A 26734-nucleotide genomic window follows, 5' to 3' on the forward strand; every position below is an offset into this window, starting at 1 on the left:
AGATCTCATCTCTCTATGAGCTATGCCATATCTCAAAGATCTTAACTTTCACATCTATGTAACCCCCATAGTGCCTTGCTATAATATGAACACGGCCTTTCTGTATAACATTTATAGAAATTCACAGATACTAGCACTCACAAAAGTTTATACTTCCTTCACTCACTTAATATTTATTAAGCACGTACCATGTTGCCAAGCCACATGCATGACCCCAGGACTATTTATGGAGCCCGCACACAGTGCCTCACCTCCCAAGCTTCTTTATCACACTATAGGAGGCACAGGCAAGGCGAAGGTGAAGAGCCCCACGCCCCTGAAAAGGAGCCACCAGTGCCTGGGGCACAGCCACTGTCACCTGAGTCGGGGTACATTCAGGCACATACCACATTCCAGAGGATTGGGTTCTTCAAAGTAGCATCTCCAATGATTAAGTAGAGAGTGTAGGTGCCAGAGGCAGAGTCAAATTCGATCTTTCTTTCAGAGGTATCCAGTTCAAACTTGTACACGTTCTTGTTGTCTGGCTCGGCAACAAACACCACTTCCTGGCCAGTCTTCTGGTTATGGAGTCGGACGAATGTCTAGATGGAAGAATAATCCAACCTTTCATCTGAAAATTTCAAAATTCTCCCTGGGCCTAACATTGAATCCACCGGGCAGCAGACAGTCAGCTCTCTGTCACAGTGAGAGCTCTCAGATCTGCCAGACCTGCCCCAGAGAGTAGAAGGAGTGGCCATGCCACCCTAGTTCCTAGCTCAGAGATGACTTTTTGCTGGTACAAGGAAGTAAATTTAACTTACGGGTCCAGCCAATTCTCGACTAGTCGGAGGCTGAGTGCCCAGTTTGCGGATGATTTAAGCCCTTTGCTATCGCTGCAATTTCTTTTTCCCGCCAGCCTTTTGGTCACTTTGCTGCCCAATTAACTGCTTCACCAGAGGGTGAAAAGAAGGGAAATGAGGTGGAACTGTAAGAGGTCCATTTTCAATTTCCTAGTGCCTCCAGCTAAAGATTTAGTGAGGAGGCTTGGGTATTGATAGTAAGGCAGAGTCCTAATCAAGCAGGGCAACCCAGTTTCATGGAGAGCGCCTCAGCTTGGAAGACACACAGATTTGCTTCCACTACTTACTAGCTGAGCAAGTTACTTAACCTCCTTGTGCTTTGATTTCTTCAACTTTACAGCATAGAAATTAACTTCCAGATGTAGCATATCTGTGTGAAGATTTGCAATACTGTATGCTGAGCATTAGTGCAGGGAATGCTTTATGCTAGCTAGTCAACAAATAGTGGTTAACAGCAATACGATGGTAATGAGTCTAATCATTTTATCTCCCCTAATGGCACAAGAAAAAAAGGTATCTGCACATTAGAACTGGACCAAAACTTGATAACCACCCAGAGCTTTTCTTTCAGGTGTTTCAAAATAAAGAATTCAACAAGGCAGGTAGGTTTACAGATCCAATTTACAGATCATAAGGCACAAGCATTAAATGAGTTGGCATGGTGACAGAGCCAGCACTGCATCTACAGAAAATACACATTTCATTTGTTAATCTATACCTGAACAACAAAGAAACACCACCAAAGCATTTAGGGAAAGGGGCCCAGACACATGAAGCATCCCAACTATAGCAATTAGTCTTGGCCAGGAATGGAATGGGGAGTCCAGACGCCAGATCTCCTTCAGGTTCATCCCCAAAATGCCACCTCCACCTGGAAGGTCTCTAAGCCATGATTCTACAACAGAATTTTGGATGACACAAGTATTCAGTGAAAGTTACACTTCCTCACTAATTCTCCCTGCTCTAATCTGATCCTACCATTTAGTCTTCTAATTTCTTCTCTTTGTACTACTCTTCCTTCCCTTGTGCTATTTGGCCGGCAAATGTCATTCTGGTAAGAAGCTGGGAAATGGTAAGGGGCCAAAGTACTCAAAGGTCAGTTAGGTTTGGCTAAGGGCCCTAATCAAGCTGTCTGGAGTTTGGGAGTAGGGAGGAGAGAGGAGCAGAGGACTCCTGGGACTGTGGCAATAGAGGAACGTGCTCCTGGGGCACAAGTTCAACAGCTGCAGCTGCAAGAAACAGAAAGCAAGAAGGTTCCCAAGTAAATCCAGTTGCCTCTGAGGTCTGCCCTGAAGCTGCCTCAAGGCAACAACTCTGCTGGTCCTTGCTAAAGCATCGGTACAGGGTACCCCATACCAAACTAGGTACCTCATTTTTGTCTTTCAGCATTCAAAGTATTTATCTGAATCTTCCTTCACATAACACTAAAGGCAGGTTACTCTCCATCAAGGGGGATGATAGGTAGTGTGGGAGTGGGGATGTCTGATTGGACATGGGGCCATATTAGGTTCTCGGGGGAAAGAGTGTATGGTTCGAAAATCTTTTAAATAATAATTTTCATTACTCTATGAAAAAAAAAAGCCTATTGCTTTCATAACACAAAGTAGGCACAAGTTAAAAGGGCTATTCTTCAGAGTCCCACAAATACAAAATCTGCTTTGGCCAGAATAAAAAAAAAGCTTTGGGTCTTCTTTCGAAATTATTTCAGTATATTCCCTTATTTATTTATACATACATACATACATACATACCTATATACATACATACATACATACATACGAGGTCTCACCATATTGCCCAAACTGGTCTCCAACTCCTGGACACAAGTGATCCTCCCACCTCAGCCTCCAAAGTGTTGGGATTACAGGCGTGAGCCACCATGCCTGGCCAGTATATTCCCTTTTTTAAATCAGAAAGAAAAAGCCTCAGGATGGATGCTGTAGCTCAGGCTTATAATCCCACCACTTTGGGAGGCTGAGGCAGGCGGATCACCTGAGGTCAGGAGATGGAGAACAGCCTGGCCAACATGGTGAAACCCTGTCTCTGCTAAAAATACAAAAATTAGCTGGGCATAGTAATGCATGCCTGTAGTCCCAGCTACTCGGGAGGCTGAGGTTGCAGTGAGCTGAGATCACACCACTGCACTCCATCCTGGGTGACAGAGCGAGACTCTGTCTGAGGGAGGGAGGAAGGAAGGACCTTAATTAAGTGCAAATCTGCTTAAGTACCTCTCCTCAATACCAGCTAATTTTTTAGAAAGAAGCGTGTATCCCAGGTGAAGGATTACAACCAGTAAAAGGGTGAGAGTGTCACGTGGGAGAACCTGATGGACTGTCAGGGTTCGGTCAAGATCTGAAAGCAGGAACGTGGAATTCTCTCTAGTCCATGTTACAGACCACATTGTAAACGCTAGTATCCATTCACATTTCAGGTTAAGAGAACTGTCTAGACGTCTTCCTGACCTGGTGAGGAGTGAGTTCAGCACCAGTGTTCACATCTACCAGCTGGAAGAACAAGGCAAAGTTCTGGTGGCTGTCTGCGATGAATGTGCCCTTGGCTTTGGCTGGGTACGTCACCCTGAAAGAGGCATATAGAGTCAGTCTTCAGAGAGGATCAGTATATCTCTGAGAACAGGCGGAAAATACATACTTCACTGCATTGCCTAATCCTCCCTCTCCCATAGTAACACTTCTGTTGTGGACAGACAGATGTGGAGAACTGTCTGCAGCCTGGGGGCAAATTGGACTGATAAAGCCTGGACTGAGAAAAGCGCAGAATAAACTTCCAACAGGATCTGGGGAAATGCTGTGTGCAGATGCTTGTACCTCTGAGCTTTCAATTCAAGGACCTAAGGCTCTCAACTCCACCAAAGTCAGGCACCAGCGGAGCTCACGTGTGGCCTCTGCAGGCACACAGGAGAGCCGAGCTGGCAGAACCACAAGGAGAAATTATCACAGGATTGATGCCAGCAGCACACGTGAGCAAGGTAGACAGACAAGACAGGTAGGAGACACAAAGGAAAGAAGGGTACTTTCAGCTTTGCCTTTTTTTAATGCCAAATTTTTTTCCTGGACACTGTTTCAATTTACTTTTCTGCCCTGAAACTGGGTTTTAAAAAGTCATTTTCCCAACAGGCAGACTTGATGAGGAAAACTTCTTTTCACAGCTATCTCCTGGGATTTTAGGGTAAGATGGCCGGGGGATAAACCAGCCAAATGGTTATAGAGCTCAAACCTGGCTTTATTTTATACTCATATTTTATATTTACTTGTAAGTAAGACCAACTCTTCATCTATGCAGAGAATTAAACAGCAAAGTGCTCGCACAGACATTACTTCAGTGGATTCTCAAACAGTGCTCTTATCTCCAATATCACTACAAAAATAGCCAAGCCAGAGACACAAAGGCCAACTCTACTGATTTAAAAGGAACAGCTGCTTGACTTCTAGCCTCTGGCTAACATCCCATTTTCAAAGAGCCTTAAGGGTTCACCCTATTGTCTTCTGGCCTCTATAGCTACCCTAGTTGAGTAAAGTTGGGGTCTGGACTATACCCAGAGATCTGGATCCCCGCTACGCCAGTAAGGATCTGGGGGAGGGCTGATGAGCAGGCTTCGTACAGCATTCTGGCCCAACTCTGATCAATTGTTAGTGTCTACTTAGAAGATCATGTTTAAAAAAAAAGATTCTGAGGCTGTGTCTGAGTTTGGTGGGAGCAAATGCTCTATGACTTCTTAGTACTGCCTCCATGGACTTGGGAGGGGGAAATGGCAGCCCTAGTGCTGGGTATCTGCCATCTCAATTTTAAGCACCTATGAGGCTTCCAGCTAATTTCAGACCCATCATGGGCCAGAGAGACTTGCCATTAGGTCACTAAAAGCAAATTCAGGACTGTGATGATGAGATCGCACCAGAATGTAAATTAATACCTTGCTTCCTTCACTGAGAAGGTCTCATTATCTTAAAAATTGTCATCTGAACTAAATAATATGCTTAGTGACATAGCTGACTCAGACTAACATCCTGAGGTAAGCGCTTTACCTTGTTGCGGACTGGTAATAAACAGTTTGTGCATGGACTAAACACTGGTATATAAAACCTCCAAATCCACTTAGATGCCTGGCAGAATCCCTGGTGCAGGACCAGTGGAACTACAGACTCTTTAATTTAGGGTGCAAGCTGGATGGCTGCTGATACAGAAATGATGCCTGGAGGGCTCAGTGCCTAGGCATACTCCTCTTAGCTCTTGAGCCTCAGCTCCCCGAGGGATCAGGTGGCATCCCACCTACCGGGTAGTTTTGGGTGCAATGCTCTGATCCTTATCCACAGTGGAAAGATCAACATTTGTGATGCCAACTTCAGTGGAGATCTTGACTCTGAGCTAGATGAAAATAGAGAAGACAGTTGTCAGGTCAACTGGTGGGTGTACAGGAATTCACATGCAGATATAAAGTTTTCTATTCTTCAGGGTGAGAAAGGCATGACCCAGCCCAGTAAAGATTACTGACCCAGCCCAGTAATATTTCCAACCTCTCCCATTCCGAGGCCTAAAATGTCTTTTTCTGGCTTTGGATGGACGGTATACACCAAAATAAATAAATAAATAAATAAATGAAAAAGAAAAAAAGAAGAAAAAGGAAAAAAAAAAAGTAAATCATTTCATGTATCCTTTAAAATAAATAAGGGGAAAAATTCCTTAAGCAGTACCTTTCATTCGAATCAGTAAGAATTCGGTTCTAATGATAGCTAGGATTTATTGAGTGCTTACCATGTGAAAGGCACTGGTTTTGTAAAGACTATCTCATTTAATCCTCACAATTCTGTAAGGTATTGCTTTTCAGATAAGGAAATAAAAGATGAGAGAGATGAAGCTGCTCTGCTCAAGATCAGACCGTGAGGAAGTGATCAGGCCACTGTCAAGCTCAGGCACTCTGACTCAGAATCCACGCACTTCAGCTCCTTGTTAGACAGCCATGGTAGTTATCTGTACTGTTCTCCAAGTACTTCTCATTCTCCTCCTGAGCATGTGGTAGAATTCTACTTCCCTGCCCCCATGGAGTCAAGTGTGGCCAATGAAACGTGGGCAGAAGTGAAAACTTTAAGAATCAATGCGTGATTCTCTCTTTTCCTCTGACATGGACACAATGTCCAGATGCTTGATCCTTCAGCCAGGGTCCTGGAGCAAAGATATCATGAAGCAGAGCCTCCAGTTGACCACCTAAAGAATCTAGCATGGGCAAAAAATAAACCTTCGTTGTTTTAAGCCACTGAGATTGGGAGTTTGTTATAAGCACAAACCAATCCATGTTGACTCTTAGAGTGTTTGAATTCTGTATGTCCCGTATAAACATCTTCACAAAGAGGGACTAATGTCAATAAATAAGAAAATTTAAAATTAGATTAAAATCAATGTAAACATCCAAAAGAGACAGAAAACATGTTAAATTTCTGAATTAAAACCCAAGTTTGAATGTGCAAATTATGCAACCCCAAGGCGCTTTTATGTGCAAACAGATCTGTAAGCCTTTCAAATATTTGATAGGTTTGAATGTAACACTTAAGGAAATCCTTGCCAAATCCACTGGTTTATAGTCTAAGTCAGGATCAAGGAATAGAGATAAAGGGATGGGCAAATAATTGAAGGATAGCTTCGGCGGTTTTCTAAAATACCATATTGAGGTGTGACAACCTCAAATCAAGGGCAAAGAAGAAAAATTAAAAAGAGATAAAGATTCCTTTAATAAGAAAGTAATTCCTTCTAATAGCCTTCTTTCCTGCCTCTATAATAACTATTTTATGACAACAGCCTCAATTATCATGTTGAATAGAGGTGTTCTGTTTTGCTTAAAAAAAACTGTAAAGATTTATTACCAGAAGCTGTAACGATATTACCACCTACATTTGAATTCATAGCCACCTATTAGCAGAATTATGTTGCCTGTCATTGAGTCTAGGCAACTGGGTGAAATTATGGCAGTGGAGGAGGGAAGATGGCCCATCAGGTTGAATAGACACCCCCAAGAAGGGAGCTTGGAGCCTCTACTTTGGCTCTCTGGGCTCTCTGCTGAGTTAACAGCATTACAACTCACACAAGGATCAGAACCAGAGCAAGCTTTTTTGCATAAAGCACAACCCGACAAGTACTGACATTTCCACTGGAAGACAAACTGGAAGCCAAAGAAGTGGCCAGAGAGGTTTGATTTGACACCCGCTGAGAACACTTTCCCTGTAGTATGTGGAGCACCTATGGGCAGGGAATACACAGAGATGGCAAGAAATCCTTCCTGTTCCATACACAAACCATAATGACAATGAACCAGGATGCTGCTTTAATATATGTACAAAGTGTTATGAAAGCACAGGAGAAGGAACTGTGACCCAAGTCTGCCCATGGGTGGCCCCGACTGGGGAGTAGGAAACATTCCATAGCAAAAAGACTAAGGAGGAGGCTTGATGGGCTTAGCAGCCCTCCAATTTTGGGAGAGATAGGAGGATTAGCAATACTCTATGCTATAAAAATAATCTGTCTTCATAGTTAACTACTCTGCAATCTTCATCAACGTTAACTAGATAATTCCCTTGTTATTTCTGTAACTCACTCTTAAGAACTCATTCATTTAATTTGTAAATGTGATCTTGGAATCATCATCCCACTGAAATGTCCATAAACAGGAGACTAGCTAAATAAAGAATGATACATGCGTATTATTAATTACCATGGAGCAATTAAAAAGAACAGACTAGGCTGGGCGTGATGGCTCATGCCTGTAATCCAGCACTTTGGGAGGTGGATCATTTGAGGTCAGGAGTTTGAGACCAGCCTGACTGACATGGCAAAACCTTGTCTCTACTAAAAATACAAAAAAATTAGCCAGACGTGGTGACACACGCCTGTAGTCCCAGCTACTCGGGAGGCTGGGACAGGAAAATAGTTTGAACCCGGAAGGCGGAGGTTGCAGTGAGCCAAGATCACGCCACTGCACTCCAGCCTGGGCAATAGGGCAAGGCTCCGCCTCAAAAGAAAAAAAAAAAGAATTGTGTAAAGTCTTCAGTGTCTCCTAATGATAGCGATAAGGAAGCTATCAGCTTTTAGGTTTTCACTTAGAATCCTGACTCTAAACTCTCAGCACTAACTTAGCCACTAAAGCCCGCTAATCAGGATCCAGCTTCGTGTGTGTTCTAAAGACATCCTGAGCATCCCCCAACAATGCAGACACATGGAGTGAGCAAAGGGCAAACTGCAGTGAACTTGCATCATTCTTGGTTTGCTCTCAGCCCTAATTTAAAAAGCCTTCCTAAGTTACAGCTTTCTTTGTTGCACATAAACACCCGTAGGGCTGTTCTTAAATAGGGAACAGTTTAAAACAAATCCTTCTGCTCCTAAAATCTCACTATAAATGGGTCTCTGGAAACACTCAAAAGAAAAGCATTTTCACGCTACTCTTTTAAAGCAAATTTAGAAATAAAAATCGTAACTTTTTCCAAAGCCCTCTTTAAAGAGTTCAGTGTAGGAACCCTGTTGATTAGCTGCTTCTTCCTTCCAACTAACACTGCAGGATTCATTTTTACAATAGGAAAGGGACTTATTTCTCTACTTGAAATGCAGCTAAGCCTGCTTTACACTGGATCATGCTATTCCTTTCTCTGCTTGCACCACATGCCATATACATCTCAAAAAATGTTCTAATGCCAGGAAATGCAGTCTTTCTGCTGGGAGTAATAACACCCCTGTTTAGCTTATTACTGTCAAAAATGATGGTGCATTAGGGGCAATTAATGCTAATGAAAGCTTCCAAAACCCATGCTTCCCCTGACAGCCAGTCCAATGTCAATGAGGGCTATTACAGGACTTCCACAACAAACCACCATTAATGCACTCTGACCAATGTCGAGCATCTCCTGGGAGGACAAACAGGACCCAGTGACCTGCTCTGAGGCTCTAAGTGTGACTATTACTGAAATTACAAAGAAAATTTGCATATATGGCAAAGGTCAGAGCTGACTCTCTCTCCCTCTCTCTCACACACACACAAACACACACACACACACACACACACACACACACACACCCCTCTAATGTAATAAGGAGGAAGAGAGAAGATTTTGTAATGCTTACTCCATCACTAGGGAGGAAAAGGACAGCAAATGGCCTCAATGGGGGCTTATTATCATTGCATGAACAACACCTATTAGCCATTTCTGCTATTTTGTACTTAGATAATTTTTCCAACAATCACAGAAACACTTGGACAAACACCAGATTTGATGTCACAAAATGCCAAGCTGTTACAGTAATCAAGACGGCGTGGTATTGGCATAAGGACAAAAATACAGATTAATGAAATAGAATTATGAGTCTAGAAATCAACCCTTACATTTATGGTCAAGTGATTCCTACAAGGATGTATGTGCCAAGGCAATTCGTTAGGGAAAGCACAGTCTTTTCAACAAATGGTTCTAGGACAACTGCAAAATAAGACTGGACCCCCTACGTCACACCATACACAAAAATTAACTCACAATGAATCAGAAACCTAAGGGTAAGAGCCAAAAGTATAAAATTCTTTTTATACTTTTGAACATAGCAGTAACTCTTCATAACTTTGGATCAGACAATGGTTTCTTAGACATGACACCTAAAGCACAAACAACAACAGCAACAACAAAATTTTAAAACTGAACTTAATCAAAATTAAAATTTTTTATGCTTCAAAAGACAACATCATGAAAGTGAAAATACAACCTTCAGACTGCGAGAAAATATTTGCAAATCATGTATCTAATAAGGAACCTTTAACCAGAGAAACTCTTACAACTCAAGAATACAAAAAGATAATAAAAAGATAAAGACAAATAAAGAGAAAGATAAATGAAAGGAAATAAGAGGTATATAGATTGTGGAAGGAAGAAAAAAAGACCAAAAACATTTTTTTCAATGGACAATGGATTTGAATAGACATTCTTCTAAAGAAGATATACAAAAGACCAATAAGCACATAAAGAGATACTCAACATTATTACCCATCAGAGAAATGGAAATCAAAACCATAATGAGATACCACTTTATACCCACTACGATGGCTAGAATCAAAAAGTCAGATAATAACAAGTGTTGGTGAGGATGTAGTAAAATTGGAACCCTCATACATTGCTGGTAGAAACGTAAAATGGTACAGCTGCTTTGAAAACTTGTTTCTTGAAAAGTGAAACACTGAGTTACCATATGACGCAAGAATTCTATTCCTAAGCATATACCTGAAAGAACTGTGTTCAAACAAAAAGTTATATACAAATGTTCACAGTAGCATTACTCATAAGAGCCAAAAAGGAGAAATACCTCAAATGTTATTAACTAATGAGTAGGTAAACAAAATGTGATATATCCATACAATGGAATATTATTTTGCCATAAAAAGAAATAAAGTACTAATACATGCTACAACATGGAAGAACCTTAAAAGTATTAGGTTAAGTGAAAAAACAAAAAAGCCAGACACAAAAGGTAACATATTGTATGATTCCATTTATACAAAATGTCCCAAATAGGCAACCAGAGAGAAAGAAAGCAGAAAGTAGGAGCAGAGAACGGGAGTGACTACTAAAGACATAACGCTGCTCTCCAGGGTGATAAAAATATTCTGGAATGGCATTCTGGTAAGGGTTGCACACGCCTGTGAATATACTAAAAACACTGGATTGCCTAGTTTAGTTTAGTTTTTTTGTTTTTTGTTTTTTTGGCAGAGACGGGGTTTTACCATGCTGACCAGGCTGGTCTCGAATTCCTGATCTCAGGCGATCCACTCGCCTCGGCCTCCCAAAGTGCTGGGATTATAGGTGTAAGCCACGCACTCAGTCTTTTTGTCTTTTTGAGACAAGGTCTCACTCTGTTGCCCAGGCTGGAGTGCAGTAGTGTGATCACAGTTCACTGCAGCCTCAAACTCCTAGGCTCAAGGGATCCTCTTGCCTCAGCCTCTCAAGTAGCTGGGACTACAGGTACATGCCACCATACCCGGCTAATTTATTTTTAAATTTTTGGTAGAGATGGGATCTCCCTGTGTTGCCCAAGTTGTCTCTAACTCCTGGGCTCAAGTGATCCTCCCGCCTCAGCCTCCCAAAGTGCTGGGACGCTTGTCTCTAACTCCTGGACTCAAGCGATCCTCCCTCCTCAGCCTCCTAAAGTGCTGGGATGCTTGTCTCTAACTCCTGGGCTCAAGTGATCATCCCACCTCAGTCTCCCAAAGTGCTGCAATTACAAGCATGGTGGCTCATGCCCAGTCTGAATTACATACTTTAAATTGATAAATTTTATGGTATGAGAATTATACCTCAATAAAGCTGTTATTAAATCAATAAATAAAAGCTAAGTCTTGGCCAGGCCTAATGGCTCACATCTGTAATCCCAGCACTTTCGGAGGCTGAGTGGGGGAGCGGATCACCTGAGGTCAGGAGTTTGAGACCAGCCTGGCCAACATGGCAAAACCCCGTTTCTACTAAAACTACAAAAAAATTAGCCTGGCAAGGTGGTGTGCACCTGTAATCCCAGCTCCTCAGGAGGCCGAGGCAGGAGAATCAGTTGAACCCAGGAGGCGGAGACGAAGGTTGCCGTGAGCCAAGATCGTGCCACTGCACTCCAGCCTGGACGACAGAGTGCGATTCCGTCTCAAAAAAAAAAAAAAAAAAAAAAAAAAAAGCTAAGTCTGGAAGATTGCCAAAGTTCTGAAGGGCCCGCAATGTGGGAAAACGTCTTTACACCACTCCATCCTGTTCTTCCTCTAAGTGATGCTAGATGGGAACCAAGCACTGAAAAAATAAGATTTAGGCCGGGCATGGTGGCTCACGCCTGTAATCCCAGCACTTCTGGGCGGATCACAAGGTCAAGAGACCAAGACCATCCTGGCCAACATAGTGAGACCCCGTCTCTACTAAAAATACAAAAATTAGCTGGGTGTGGTGGCGCATGCCTGTAGTCCCAGCTACTCAGGAGGCTGAGGCAGAAGAATTGCTTGAACCTGGGAGGCAGAGGTTCCAGTGACCCAGGATTGCACCACTGCATTCCAGCCTGGCAACAGAGCGAGACTGTCTCAAAATAAATAAATAAATAAATAAAATAAGAAGAAGAAAAAGAAGAAGAAGATTTAGTTTCCATCCATAGGAGTTCTCAGCCCAGTGAAAAAGCAATGCAGGTGGTGGTTCACGCCTATAATCCCAGTACTTTGGGAGGCAAAGGTGGGCAGATCACTTGAGCCCAGGAGTTCAAGAGCAGCCTGGGCAACATGGCAAAATCCAGTCTCTAGAAAAAAAATACAAAAATTAGCTGGCATGGTGGTACATGCCTGTAGTCCCAGCTACCTGGCAGGTTGAGGTGGGAGGATCACCTGAGCCCAGTAGGTCAAGGCTGCAGTGAGACATGATCACACCAGTGCACTCCAGCCTGGATGGTAAAATGAGACCTTGTCTCAAAAAAAAAAAAAAAAAAAAAAGAAAAAGAAAAAGCAATGCATATAAACAATGGTAATATAATGCAATAAGTACAACTATAGACAGGGTGTAAAATACTACAGCAACAAAAATGAACTTCGGATAGACCGAAGCCTCAAATATAAGGGGAAAACAACTTAAAAACTGTTCAGAAGACACTGGAGGGCCAGGTGCAGTGGCTCACGCCTGTAATCCCAACACTTTGGGAGGCCAAGAGTTGGAGACCAGCCTGGCCAATACGGCAAAACCCTGTATCTACTAAAAATGCAAAAATTAGCCGGGTGTGGTGGCACATACCTGTAGTCCCAGCTACTTGGGAGTCTGAGGCAGGAGAACTGCTTGAACCCGGGAGGCAGAGGTTGCAGTGAGCCAAGATCGCGCCACTATACTCTAGCCTGAGTGACAGAGCGAGACTCTGTCTCAAAAATAAATAAAAAGAAAAAAAGAAAAAACTGGAGAATATCTTTTTGACTTTGGGGTAGCACAGGATCATCTTAAAGAAGACACAAAAAACACAGACTAGCAAAAAACTTATATTTTATTTATTTACTTATTTTTTTGAGACAGAGTCTCGCTCTGTTGCCCAGGCTGGAGTGCGGTGGTGTGATTTTGGCTCACTGCAACCTCTGCCTCCCGGGTTCAAGCAGTTCTCCTGCCTCAGCCTCCCAAGTAGCTGGGACTACAGGTATGTGCCACCACACCCGGCTAATTTTTGCATTTTTAGTAGATACAAGGTTTTGCCGTATTGGCCAGGCTGCTCTTGAACTCCTGGCCTCAAGTGATCCACCCACCTCAGCCTCCCAAACTGCTGGGATTACAGGCATGAGCCACCTCACCTGGCCCCAGGAAAAGATGCTTAAATTAAGCTTCATTAAAATTAAATTTTGTGCATCAAGAGATGCCATAAAGCAATTCTAGGGGAAGATATACTATGCTCACAACTAAACATATATCACTCCTAAAAATCAGTAATAAGACTAACAAACCAAAAGAAAACCAGGCAAAGATATGAAACAATTCACTAGAAAGGAAACCTAATTGGCTAATAAATACAAAAAAAGATGTTTAACTTTACCAGTAACCAAGGAAAGACATTAAAACAAGATACCTTTTCATATGCATCAGATTACCAAAACCTAAAAATATCAAATATTAGTACGAATATGGAGAAAAGAGTAATTTGGTGACTGTAACAACAAAAGACTCATGGAAAAGACAATCAGAGGTGGGATCAATAGGACCTGGTAACTGACTAGAAGGTAGAAGTCACAAGAAAGGAAGGGGTTTAGAACTGTGAGGTATAAGCCTGGCATTTAAGATGGACTGGCAGTAGAGGGAAGAAGAGGTTTCAAGAAAAAAAAAAAAAAAAGAACTTTCCTTTTAATATGTTCAGTTGCAAATACGTCCTCTTAACGTAGGAAACTAACATTAAAAGAATGTGGATTTGAAAGGATCAAGGCACACTCTATAATAGTTTCTATCCATAGTGAATGGACTAAGATCAGATGTCTCATGCTTAAAAGGTCAACACATGAGGTGGACAGATTCGAGTTCCAGAAAACATCTTCCTTTCTGCCAAACTTTAAATGCAAGTGTTGAATCTATCTATGGGAAGTAATGCCCCATTTTTGAAAAGGTCAAACTTTCTAGCTGTTAATTCTGTCATTAAAAGAAAGCAAGTGTCACAGGAGCCAATTTGAGGAGCTCTCCAAAGGCCAAACCTAGGATAAAATGAGCAACAAGATAAATGACAGTCATGGATCACAATGTATATAGTAAAATAAATATCCATGATGCAATTATTGTAAACATATGAATTATAGATAATATATTACATTATAAACATGTTATGATAAAGAATTATTATAGTTATAAATAAATAAATAAACAGGATAAAAAACAGTTATTTTCTTACAGTATTCCAATTTTAAAAATGTAGAACCAATGAAAGAGAAAATCACCCTTTGGCAAACACCACAGTAATAACTATTACAGACAAGATCATGAAGATACTTACAGAGTCTCAAAGTATCACCCCACAAGACACTTAAATACAAGCAGAAAAACAGCAACTTTACAGCAGAGAAACCTAGCACACAATCACCTTACTCAAGTGATCAAGGTTAACATTACCTGTAATGAGACATATCAACATCATATACTTCATGCTCTGAGTAGGGCAGAGCATTACTTTTGGGATAGAACTGAGGAAAATGCATGACCCGAATCCGATCATGAAGAAATATCAGACAAACACAAACTGAGAGACATTCTACAAATTGACAGCCAGTTCTCTTCAAGCATCAAGGTCATGAAAGACAAAGAAACCATCTTAAATTGGAAGTAAGAAAGTAGGAAAATGTGTAACTCATCTTAAGTAAACTTCTATCTAAAAAGATTACAATGAAAGCCACGGTGCCAGATGGGGTAAATTTCAATTAGCTGGGAAAAATACTCATGTGAACTACCTCATTCCCACAAAGCATCAGGTATATAAGGCTTTCTATCCTTAAAGCTACTTTGACTTTTAACCCAGCTAGAGTTAGCTAAACATCTGAAACACAGTTCATTATAAAAGATTACCGATTTTCTTTTATCCTTTACCCAAATAGCTTCATTATAGTGTTATATATGTGTCATTTGATGCTTTTTGTCATCTACTTGGCATCAAGCACTTTTCTAAACCCACCAAAGCCTATCACACAAAACACTTTAAGAGTTTAAGCCTCGGTGGAATTATGGGTGATTTTTATTTTTTCCACTAACTAAATTTCATGTAAGATAGTAATGCTAAATTATAATGGAAAATGAAAAACTTACAAATAAAATAAAATTCACTATGACCAAGTTCTTGAGTTACTGCCTTGGCTAAGCCTGCCAAACAGCAAAGATTGAACGCAGCCCTCGCTCCACATAAACGCATTAGCTTGGTTGTAGATAAAAGTCAATGGACCAGACGATTAATACAGTGTCAGTGTGGCCATTTCCTTGGATATACTAATATGGCAATGGGAAGGAAAGAAAAACACCTACCTCTACGGTATTTGCAATGTAACGGTTGTCACCTTCAACTTTGACAAGGAAGTCATAATAACCACTGGAAAATTTGACGTTCATGAAGTTTAGTTCAAAAACATCCCTGTTAAGAATGACAATGGGCTTAGCAAGAACTCAGGTAGGAAGGTCATGGATATAACAAACAGGAGCTACAAAATGTCTCCTGAAGACTGTTCAAGGCTAGCCCACTCCCTACCTTTTTGACTTCCCACCCCATTTGGGCAATCTCATGCTTATTTTATTTTATTTTATTTATTTTGAGACAGGTTGTCACTTCTATTTTATTTTGAGACAGGTTCTCACTCTGGCACCCAGGCTGCAGTACAGTGGCGCGATCACAGCTCACCACAGCCTCAAACTCCTAGGCTCAATTGATCCTCCCACCTCAGCCTCCCCAAAAGTTGGGACGGCAGGCACACCCCATCACGACCAGATAATTTTGGGGTTTTTTTGTAGAGACAGGGTCCTGAGATCAAGTGATCCACACGCCTCAGCCTCCCTAAGTGCAGGCTGGGGCGTGAGCCACCGTGCCCAATCCTCATGCTTAATCACAGATTGGAATGTAGAGAAGAGTATCTAAAATGAACACCTCTAGGTTTCCTACATTTTCTTTTCCTTTGTTACTCCCACCACTCCTAAAATTCAAACTCCTTCTGGTAGCTTTCCACAGTGTAATGTAAAATTGGGAAGTTTTTTTTACAGTATGATCCCAATTATTTTTCACAATGACAACAACAAAAATGTAGAAGAAAATACTCCAAAATGTACAAAGAGGTTGGTGTACAATAGTATAACTGTGGCTAATTTTTTGGTATAATTTCGACCTTTCCATGCTTATGATTAAGAAATGCATTTTCTCTCTAAAATTGAAAACTCCTGATCTCAATAACTTACAAACTAATTTAACACTTCAAAAAGTTCCATATAGGGCCAGTGGCTCACGCCTGTAATCCCAGCACTTTGGGAGGCCGAGGCAGGCGGGTCACTTTTGGTCAGGGGTTCAAAACCAGCCTGGGCAACATGGTGAAACCCCATCCCTACTACAAATAAAAAAAAATTAGCCGGGTGTGGTGGCGGGTGCCTGTAATTCCAGCTAATTGGGAGACTGAGGCAGGAGAATTCTTTGTACCTGGGAGGCAGAAGTTGCAGTGAACTGAGATCACGTCACTGTGCTCCAGCCTGGGCAACAGAGTGACACTGTCTCAAAAAAAAAAAAAAAAAGCAGTTAGCTGGGAAAAACACTAATTCATATAAAAATTGACCCTTAATTTTTTTCTTTTAGAGACAGGTCTTACTATGTTGCCCAGACTGATCTTAAGCTCCTCAGTTCAAATGATCTTCCTGCCTCAACCTCCAAGTAGCTGGGACTACAAGTACCTGCTACTGTGCCCAGCTTTACCTTTAATTTTTTGTTTTTGTTTTTGAGACAGAGTCTCTCTCTGTCACCCAGGCTAGAATGATATGGTATGATCACGGCTCACTACAGCCTAGACCTCCCAGCCTCAAGAGATCCTCCCACCTCAGCCTCCCAAGTAGCCAGAACTATAGGCGAGCCACCATACCCAGTAAATTGGGCCTTAGTTTTTAAAAAATTACATAGCAATAATATGCAGTCATTGAAAATCATTGTAAAGGCCGGACATGGTGGCTCACACATGTAATCCCAGCACTTTGGAGGCTGAGGTGGGAGGAGCACCTGAGGTCACATGCCTGTAATCCCAGCCACTCGGGACGCTGAGGCAGTTAGAGACCAGCCTGGCCAACATGATAAAACCCCATCTCTACTGAAAATACAAAAATTAGCCAGGTGTGGTGGCAGGTGCCTGTAATCCCAGCTACTCGGGAGGCTGAGGTAGGAGAATCATTTGAACCTGGGAGGTGGAGATTGCAATGAGCCGAGAACACGCCATTGCACTCCAGCCTGGGTAACAAGAAGAAAACTCCATCTCAAAAAAAAAAAAAAATTGTAAAAGAATATTTAATTCTATAAAAAGAAGTTTGTGTTTGGGAGGCCGAGATGGGTGGATCACGAGGTCAGGAGATTGAGACCATCCTGGCTAACACGGTGAAACCCCATCTCTACTAAAAATACAAAAAATTAGCCAGGCATGGTGGCAGGCGCCTGTAGTCCCAGCTACTCGGGAGGCTGAGGCAGAAGAATGGTGTGAACCCAGGAGGCAGAGCTTGCAGTGAGCCAAGATCGTGCCACTGCATTCCAGCCTGGGGGACAGAGCGAGACTCTGCCTCAAAAAAAAAAAAAAAAAAAAGAAGTTTGTGGCACATTGTTACATATAAAGCATATCCTGATTTTTTTTTTTTTTCTTTTTTAAATAGAGATGGAGCCTCACTCTGTCACCCAGGCTGTAGAGCAATGGCGCCATCTCAGCTCACTGCCAACCTCTGCCGCCCGAGTTGAAGCGATTCTTCTGCCTCAGCCTCCGAAGTAGCTGGGACTATAGGTGTGTGCCACGACGTCTAATTTTTTGTATTTTTAGTAGAGATGGGTTTTCGCCATGTTGACCAGGCTGTTTTTGAACTCCTGACCTCAAGTGATCCACCCACCTCGGCCTCCCAAAGTGCTGGGATTGCAGGCGTGAGCCACTACACCCGGCCCCCATCTCTAATTTTTAAAAAAATTTTTTAAAAAGGCCAGGTGCAATGGCTCACACCTGTAATCCCAGCACTTTGGAAGGCCGAAGTGGGTGGATCACTTGAGGTCAGGAGTTCGAAACCATCCTGGCCAACATGGTGAAACCCTGTCTCTACTAAAAATACAAAAAATTAGCCAGGCATGGTGGCGGGCACCTGTAATCCCAGCTAGTCGGGAGGCTGAGGCAGGAGAATTGCTTGAATCCAGGAGGCAGAGTTTGTGGTGAGCTGAGATTGCACCATTGCACTCCAGTCTGGGCAACAAGAGCAAAACTCCGCCTCAAAAAAAAAAAAAAAAAAAGTTAGCAAAAGTTATCTCTGAATGGTAGAATTATGGGTGAGTTACATTTTCTTTTTTGTGCTTTTCTGTATTTTTCCTATAATAAACATTTATCAGAAAAAAATCGATAAATATTAAATTTTAAAATAGCTACTTATATCACAACAAGACAGAGCCAACTAGAAATAGAGAACGAAACAGTAAAACCAAATGATCTTCATTTTAAAAATCATTTTCTTACATTTAATTGTAGGCTTTTGATACTAGTAGATCAAATTTACCTAACTGAAACTTCGGTAAATTTGGTTTTATGATCATGGTGACATCTATATTAATCTGTTACACTGGCTGCAGGCTAACTTTCCAAAACAAAGAGGTCAGCGCCCTGCCAAAACATGGTCAAGACTTACCCTACAGGGGTGAAGGATGTCTTCTGGAGGACAGTGGCTCTGGAAGCAACGGATTTAGCATGTTCTAGTTTAACAGTGGCCTGAGTCAGAGGCTGAGACAAAACATTGGTGACTTGCAACTGGAAATAAATAAAAAATTATTTGTTACAACAAAGGCTACAGGAGCAGAGAATTTTGTTACTGGGGTGCTTTATCTATAGATTGTAAGCTCTGCAGGAGAGCAAACCCCCTGCTTTGGGAAATCTTCACAGATCTTGGGTCTGCTGCCTAATCCTAAAATGGATTATTACAGGTGTGAGTCACCACACCTGGTCAATATATTTCCTTCTTTCTGATTCCCTATTCTATCCACTCTGCTACAGAATCTTTAAAAGAATTTATCAGACTGGGCATGGTGGCTCATGCCTGTAATTGCAGTGCTTTGGGAGGCTGAGTCAGGAGGATCACTTGATGCCAGGAGTTCAAGACCAACGTGGGCAACATGGCAAGACGCCGTTTCTACTTAAAAAAAAAAAAAAAATGGTTTTTTAAATTAAAAAATTAGCTAGGCATGGTGTCATGTGCTTATAGTCCCAGATACTCAAGAGGTTGAGGCAGGAGGACTGCTTGAGCCCGAGTTAGCATGAGCTATGACTGTGCCACTATACTCCAGCCTGGGAAACAGAGGGAAACCCTGTCTCTGAAAAAGAAAAAAATAAATGTCTCAGCCAGGCTGGGTGCAGTGGCTCATGCCTGTAACTGCAGTACTTTGGGAGGCCGAGATGGGAGTGATTATCATTTAAGGCCAGGAGTTTGGGACCAGCCTGGGCAACACAGTGAGACCTTGTCTCTACCAAACAAATAAATAAATCAATCAGCCAGAAAAATACTTTAGGATGGTACCAGCAATGGGAAAATTAAAGAAATATGGATAACATTAATAACTATCATTTGTTGAAAGTCAACTACATGCATATACCAGGCTAGGCCCTTTACATATATTCTCCTATCAATTGTATGACACAGATAGAATAATCCTTATTGCACAAGAAACAAGCTGTAAGAGGTTAAGGGACTGCCAAAGGTCACATGGCCGGTTAAGTAGTTGAGCCAGGACTCAAACCATCTATTTAGTTTCCGAGTCAATTATTTTTCCACTTTGTCCTCTTAGCCCCTCTTGACTCAGAGCAAACTATGTTCATCGGGTTACTTTCTACCCAAGTCTTTGTTGAGGGTATACAAGTTGTATGTAGAGAGAAAATGGGCAATTTTGAAGAACAGGGTACTCACTCAGGAGGCTATCTGCAGGGGCCACCAAAGTAGATCTAATGGGACAGACAGGACTGTCCTAAGTGGAAACCCAACACTTAGACATAAAAATAAAATGCTAATTTCTCATGAAGATCTTAGCTTATCACTGGTTCCCAAACAACAGCAACAAAATGCCTCATTTGAGATGAAAGTTCTAAGCATATTCAAGATCTGTGCATTTGCTCTGTTCAAAGAGTTAACACAAAGGAGAAGTCTATGCTTACTGCTGAGTGAAAGGGAGGACTGTGCTATAAAGAGGCAAAAAGATATCCCATCAGGACCAGGGAAGAAGACAACTGATCAACCATAAACGCCAGAATTACTTGAGAATTAAAACAGCTGTTGTAAAATAATATAGTTAGAAAATTTGGGTACTGGAGGAAGTCTATGCTGCAGTGGACCATGATCGTGCCATGGCACCCCAGCCTGCATGATACAGCGAGACCCTGTCCAAAAAAACAAAACAAAACAAAAAAATACGACAAAGAAAGTTTGGTATTGGGAAATGCATTTTAGAAGCAAGACTTCTCTATACATCTGGAGTTACAGGCCTAGAAATGCAATATTCCTGCACTTATTGAAAGCCTGTACTTTTTTTTTTTTGAGACAGGGTCTCGCTCTGTCACCAGGCTAGAGTGCAGTGCCGCAATCTCGGCTCACTGCAACCTCCGCCTCCCGGGTTCAAGCGATTCTCCTGCCTCAGCCTCCTGAGTAGCTGTGACTACAGGTGCACGCCACCATGCCCTGCTAATTTTTGTATTCTTAGTAGAGACGGGGTTTCACCATATTGGCCAAGATGGTCTCAATCTCTTGACCTCGTGATCCGCCCGCCTCGGCCTCTCAAAGTGCTGGGATTACAGGCGTGAGTCACTATGCCCAGCCAAGCCTGTACTATTTAAAATCCTCTAGGGAGAGGCCAGGAACGGTGGCTCATACCTGTAATCTCAGCACTTTGGGAGGCTAGTTCAAGGCCAGCCTGGCCATCATGGCAAAACCCCATCTCTACTAAAAATACAAAAATTAGCCAGGCATGGTGGTGTGTGCCTGTGATCCCAGCTACTTGGGAGACTAAGGCACAAGAATCACTTGAAACCAGGAGGTGGAGGCAGCAGTGAACCAAAGTCATGCCACTACTCTCCAGCCTGGGTGACAGAGCAAGACTCTGTCTCAAAAAAAGCAATAAAAACAAAAATTTAAAATCCTCTAGGAAAAAAAATTTTTTTTAAATAGAGTTGAAGGGTTCTGTGGCTAGTTCACCCAGTGGTCACATCTCCATTTCAAGGCTCAGGGAAATGAGCCTTGCCCTCCATTTAATGGGTATGTCCTGGTAAGGGCTACAATTGGCTGTGACCATAGTCCCGATTTCTGAAAGCCTTCCACTAGGAATGACAATCAGAGGGGCACACTTTGGGGATGGATGTCTTACCCTCAGGATAGCCTGTTCGTGAGTGTCGGAAGCAGAGCCCTCGGGCACAACCACAACCGGCACGTGGTAGCGATTATGGGAAAGTACAGCAGCCGCAGAGGCCACGCTGAAGGCTTCGGAGAGGGACTCAAAGTTCTTCTTGCTGAAGATTGCATTCATCAGCTGGATGACCTGATCCTGAAAGAAACGTGAAATGCAGCCGTTTTTCTTCCTCTGCTGGGAAGGTGGGAGGGCCACTGCTGTAGAGGAAAGTCACTCCTTATCTGTTTCAGGTGTTCACATGGGAGGTCTTTTGGTCAATGATCCAAATTCGTAGATGGAGAAAACACAAATATTCTGCATTTAAACTTAGAACTTGGATGTGGTTGTTTTTTTCCCATCTTCCGTTATAAACTGAAATTCATGATTTGTCAGTTATTTAATAAGTGCTTACTATACAGGCCAGGCGCGGAGACTCATGCCTATAATCCCAGCACTTTGGGAGGCCAAGGCGGGTGGATCACTTGAGGTCAGGAGTTCGAGACCAGTCTGGCCAACATAGTGAAAAACCCCATCTCTACTAAAAATACCAAAATTAGCCAGGCATGGTGGCATGCGCCTATAATCCCATCTACTCAGGAGGCTGAGGCACGAGAACTGCTTGAACCCGGGAGGCGGAGGTTGCAGTGAGCCAAGATCGCACCACTGCACTCCAACCTGGACGACAGAGAAAGACTGTTTGAAAAAAAAATCATAATAATGCTTACTACACAAATGCAGGGTAATTCCAGATAACTACTGAGATATGAAACTATATTATGAAATACACATAATAGTAATTATTTGTTAAATGTCTATATACGCCAGGCATCATGATAGGTGCTTACATGCATTAACTCAAATTTTGACAAAAAGTATAAAAGACTGCTATTATCAATGTTTCCCAAAAAACGAAACTGAGGCTAAAGGAGGCTAAGTAACTTCTGCAAGTTACAACAACATTAGCAAGACCAACATTCAATTGTAGGATTGTTTGTCTCCGAAGTCCTTCTACAAGAACATCTGTTCTTTCCTGGTTCCCATTATCCTCCCAGCTAAGCTACCTTTCCTCCCAACCTACCTGTAAGTAGTACATTGAGGCAAAGTTTTTATTTATAACACCAAACGTTATAGCTAAAATGTACATTAAAAAGAAACTAAAATAACTCTCCATTAAGAACTAATGGGCTGCTTAGAGGGGAAAACTAAAAGCAGTCTTTTTTTAAAAAGTGGAACCTAAAAGGCATTACTAAAATTCTGGAGGTTGCTTAGGAGGAAACATTTTCCCCTTCAATCAGTTTTGTTTTTTAAAATCTACCATCCAACCAAAGAGCTCTCTTATTCCTGACAGTGTTATTCACAGTCAACATGAAAGAATTTTCTTTAATTGGACCAATTACAATTTTCCATTACTAGGCTGCTGACATGTTAAAATGGGTGACTGTTCACCAGAACTGTTGTGTCAAAAGCAGTGACAGCAAAATTACTCCAGCCAAGTACCTGGTTAGCAGCAGCTTGGAAATAAGGAAGAAAATGTTTAAGTTGTATATGTACAATACCATTAATTCATCTACTTTACTGTGTATAGGACAATCAGCAAACAATCTGTACCCCAAGACCCCACACTCTTGCACTTTCACCCATAACAGAAATTAAAAGGGAGTATATTTCTAGACCTGCTACACTTAGGACAAAGGAAGAGACACAAAGAATGCAAACACTTGAATAACTTATTTGACCATATCCTCTGGAGAAAATATGAAATTAATTCCAATTATCCAAGACAGATAATTATTTACTTAAAGAAACTTGGCACAAAACTCGTAATGCATAAAGAAATGAAAAGTTCTCACTTAAAACCCAAATCTCTCCTCCTAAAATTTAAATAAAAGCAGCTTGTATTTTAAGTACTTTAGATTAAGGGCTGGTAACTTCTCACAGACAAGGGGTACAAAGACGGTCCCACTCAAAAAGACTTCCCACATGCATTCCAACTAAAGGTTCTTTCAGGTTAACAACCTCCTCTCGAGAAAAAGAATGAACTCTTGGCGGATGTGTGATAGACACACATGCCTCTCAGTGAACTATGTCCATCAGCAAAGATTAGCTAAGATTTAGCCGTTGCTGAGGATAAGGGGGAAGGGAGGAGAAGCAATTATGAGCCCAGGGAAGGATGTGAATGGGCCACCAGAGTGGAAAGCATTCAGGAGACAAGCAGAAAGGGGTATTGGGAAGAAAGGGAGATGAAACAGGAGTAATACACGTGGCTTCCTTGATATTACCTCGTGACATATACATACCCCATTTAAAGCAAGTGTGGTTTGTTTACACATCTGTCTCACTAGCAACCCATTTCTTGAAGACAGGCATTACATCTTTCTATTTCTCATTCTTAATCCCTAACCCAGGACACTGAGTGACAACATCCCAAGGTATGTCTGAACATTTATCTCTAATAAAAGCTATCCTTAGCAGATAAAGCTGATGACCCCTTTGGGTTTCATGCCTGAAAACTGTTAGATGGGTACCTCCTTAATGGATGGCTCAGTCCCCACATGATCCATGAGCTTGTAGGTGGCAGCCACAAATAACGCTGTTGTTTCCAGTCCTTCTTCAAACTGGAGATACACGCCCCCCAGTTCATCTAGGCGAGCAACAAGGTCCTGCCATAACAAAACAGAAACATGCTGGATGTCAAGTAACAGCAGAAATGAGATGCACGAACCACTGTCAACCCCACCGCAGACAGCTTCGTGACATCTCTCACTCTAAATCTGAAGACCACCTCAGTCACTTAATACTTTCTCAAAAATGGTCCTTAGGCAGAGTAAAGTATATCAAACAGACATTTGAGGAGAGCAATGTCTTCTGCACTTCTGGGAGGGTTCCTTCCTTGGCCCCGTGTATGCAGGCCCAAGCCCAGGAGTCATGGCAGGGAAGGCTCCAGCTACTTTGGGTGGAAGGCCAGTGGGCCAGGCTGCCGTGCACCCAGGAAGCATCGTGACACAGATGGAGTCCGTGGCCATCCATCTGAATACAACCTACAAAGCATGGCGTTTCCCAGAATTTCTTAATGCTCCAAAAGACAAAGAGAGACACACTGCTCTCCTAGGCAACATGACTAGGCAACCAACGTGTCTGTGAAGCATCCAGTGAAAACACCATCAGGACTGCTTGTCAGCCCTGCCAGGCAGTCCATGAAAGAGGCCCCAGAGAAGCATGATATTCTGGACAAAGGCAAGGATAGAGCAATAATAAAAACCACCATCACCACGTCCTGAGCACCTATTATGTAATAGGTACAAATATTGCTCAGGACACAGTACCCTAATACAAAGAACACAAGTGTGCCATGGATATAAGAAGCAATGTAACTGATCCTAACAGATCATGCATGGCTATCTGCAAGAGTCTTCTACAGCGTATCAAAGATAGGAGCTGGGAAATGTATTTGGCAAAAGATTCACACCTCAATCTCCTCCACGATGCTCCTCAGGTCAGCCTGCTGGGACAGGTGGGATGCTGTCTGCAGAGCCTGGACCGTTCTGGAAGGTAAAGAGTAGAACCCCAATGAATGGCAAGTCTTCTTTCATCTACTCACCCCTTCCCGTACTTGGGACACTTTCACAAATATCCCACTCTTGTTCTTTAGAAGTACAAGTTGGTCTCAGCCTTTAAGGAGTTTACTTATAATCCAGTTAGGATAGGTATGACAAAACCCGGAAAAGATCATCACAGCTGAGAAGACAACGCAGGCAACAGAACTGGCAAGAAGAAGCGTGGGCCTTGGGCCGGGCGCAGTGGCTCACGCCTGTAATCCCAGCACTTTGGGAGTCTGAAGCAGGCAAATTCCTTGAGCCCAGGAGTTCAAGACCAGCTTGGGCAACATGGTGAAACCCCATCTCTACTAAAAATACTGAAAATGAGCCAGGTGTGGTGGCGTGTGCTTGTAGTCCCAACTACTTGGGAGGCTGAGGTGGGAGGATCGCTTGAGCCCAAGATGCAGAGGTTGCAGTGAGCCACTGCACTCCAGCCTGAGCAACAGAGTGAGACCCTGTCTCAGAAGAAAAAAAAAAGATTGAAGCAAAATTCATATAAAATTAACGATTTTAAAGTGAACAATGCACTTATAGGGATGCTTACTATATTCACAATGTTGTACAACCACCACCTGTCTAGTTCCCAAATATTTCCATCAGTCTAAAATAAAACCCACTGGTTGAGCATGGTGGCTCACACCTGTAATCCCAACACTTTGGGAGGCCGAGGCAGGAGGATCACTTAAGCCTGGGGGTTCAAAACCAGCCTGGGCAATATAGTGAGACCTCATCTTCACAAAAAATTAAAAAATTAGCTGGATCACTTGAGCTAGGGAGGTCAAGGCTTCAGTGAGCTGTGATTGCACCACTGCACTCAGTCTAGGTGACAGAGTGAGACCCTGTCTCCAAAAAAATAGATAAACAAAACCCACTGAACAGTTTCTCCCCATTGTGTCTCCCCTTTGCCCCCGGCAACCAGTAATCCATGTTCTAGCTCTACGGATTTGCCTACTCTGCTATTTCATAGAAATGGAATCATACAATCTGCATCCTTTTATGTCTGGCTTCTTTCGCTCAGCAGAATGTTTTCAAGGCTCATCCATGTTGTAGCATGTATCTGCACTTCATTCCTTTTTATGGCTTATTCATACAATTTTATCTATAATTCTGGAAGATAAGCTTTTTAAGATGGAACATGATAGGTGTATACACGTAAGACTTGTTAGATTCTGCTCTCTTAAAGCAGATAATTTGGAAAACATAAATGGTGCTTTTCTGGATAAAATGGGGAAAGGAGAGGCCCCCTGGTGGTTAAACGACTGCTACTGCCACCCCAATGGTTTCCTAATTCCTAAGAGATGACTGGGCCCTTGTGTAAAACCTCCACTTACCAAGTCAATGTGTCAAGGAATGTAGAGCAAGAATCTGTCTGCTTATGTCAAGATCATAACAATTTAGATTCTCTCCATGGGAAACTAATTCCATTAAGATGACAAGTTGGAAAACAGCAGAGTCACAATTTACAGAGAGACAAGCCCTAGAGTACTCAACGACACCTATGGGATGCTTGTTGTTATAATACACTTGAGAAAATGAAACCTGAATTTCCAAACGAGATAAAAATCACACATCTGCCTGTGATAAATGCTGTGCTCAGAAAAGGGGGTTAAGATAGCCCAGAAAGAACTTCTCAATTAAGATATCATTTTTTTCTCTTTGGAATGAGCGAGTGCCGCATGGTAACAACCT

The 26734-nt window shown here is 42.2% G+C and overlaps 1 protein-coding gene across 7 annotated transcripts in view; it reads right to left on the bottom strand.

Moving 5' to 3' along the window:
* RPN2 (ribophorin II) overlaps nt 1-26734 on the bottom strand; it is a 59933-nt gene that overhangs the window by 12532 nt on the left and 20667 nt on the right. For all 7 annotated transcript variants that reach the window (XM_025400137.1, XM_025400135.1, XM_025400136.1 and 4 more), the window contains 8 exons: nt 24916-24991; nt 23975-24109; nt 21429-21605; nt 18713-18831; nt 15350-15455; nt 5128-5219; nt 3302-3416; nt 387-581 (listed from right to left, as the gene is read on the bottom strand). In XM_025400137.1, the coding sequence (XP_025255922.1) occupies nt 387-581; nt 3302-3416; nt 5128-5219; nt 15350-15455; nt 18713-18831; nt 21429-21605; nt 23975-24109; nt 24916-24991 (1015 nt within the window). The remainder of the gene's footprint in view (nt 1-386; nt 582-3301; nt 3417-5127; nt 5220-15349; nt 15456-18712; nt 18832-21428; nt 21606-23974; nt 24110-24915; nt 24992-26734) is intronic.

The sequence above is a fragment of the Theropithecus gelada genome, chromosome 10 (genome assembly GCF_003255815.1).
Source record: "Theropithecus gelada isolate Dixy chromosome 10, Tgel_1.0, whole genome shotgun sequence".
NCBI classification, from domain to species: domain Eukaryota; kingdom Metazoa; phylum Chordata; class Mammalia; order Primates; family Cercopithecidae; genus Theropithecus; species Theropithecus gelada.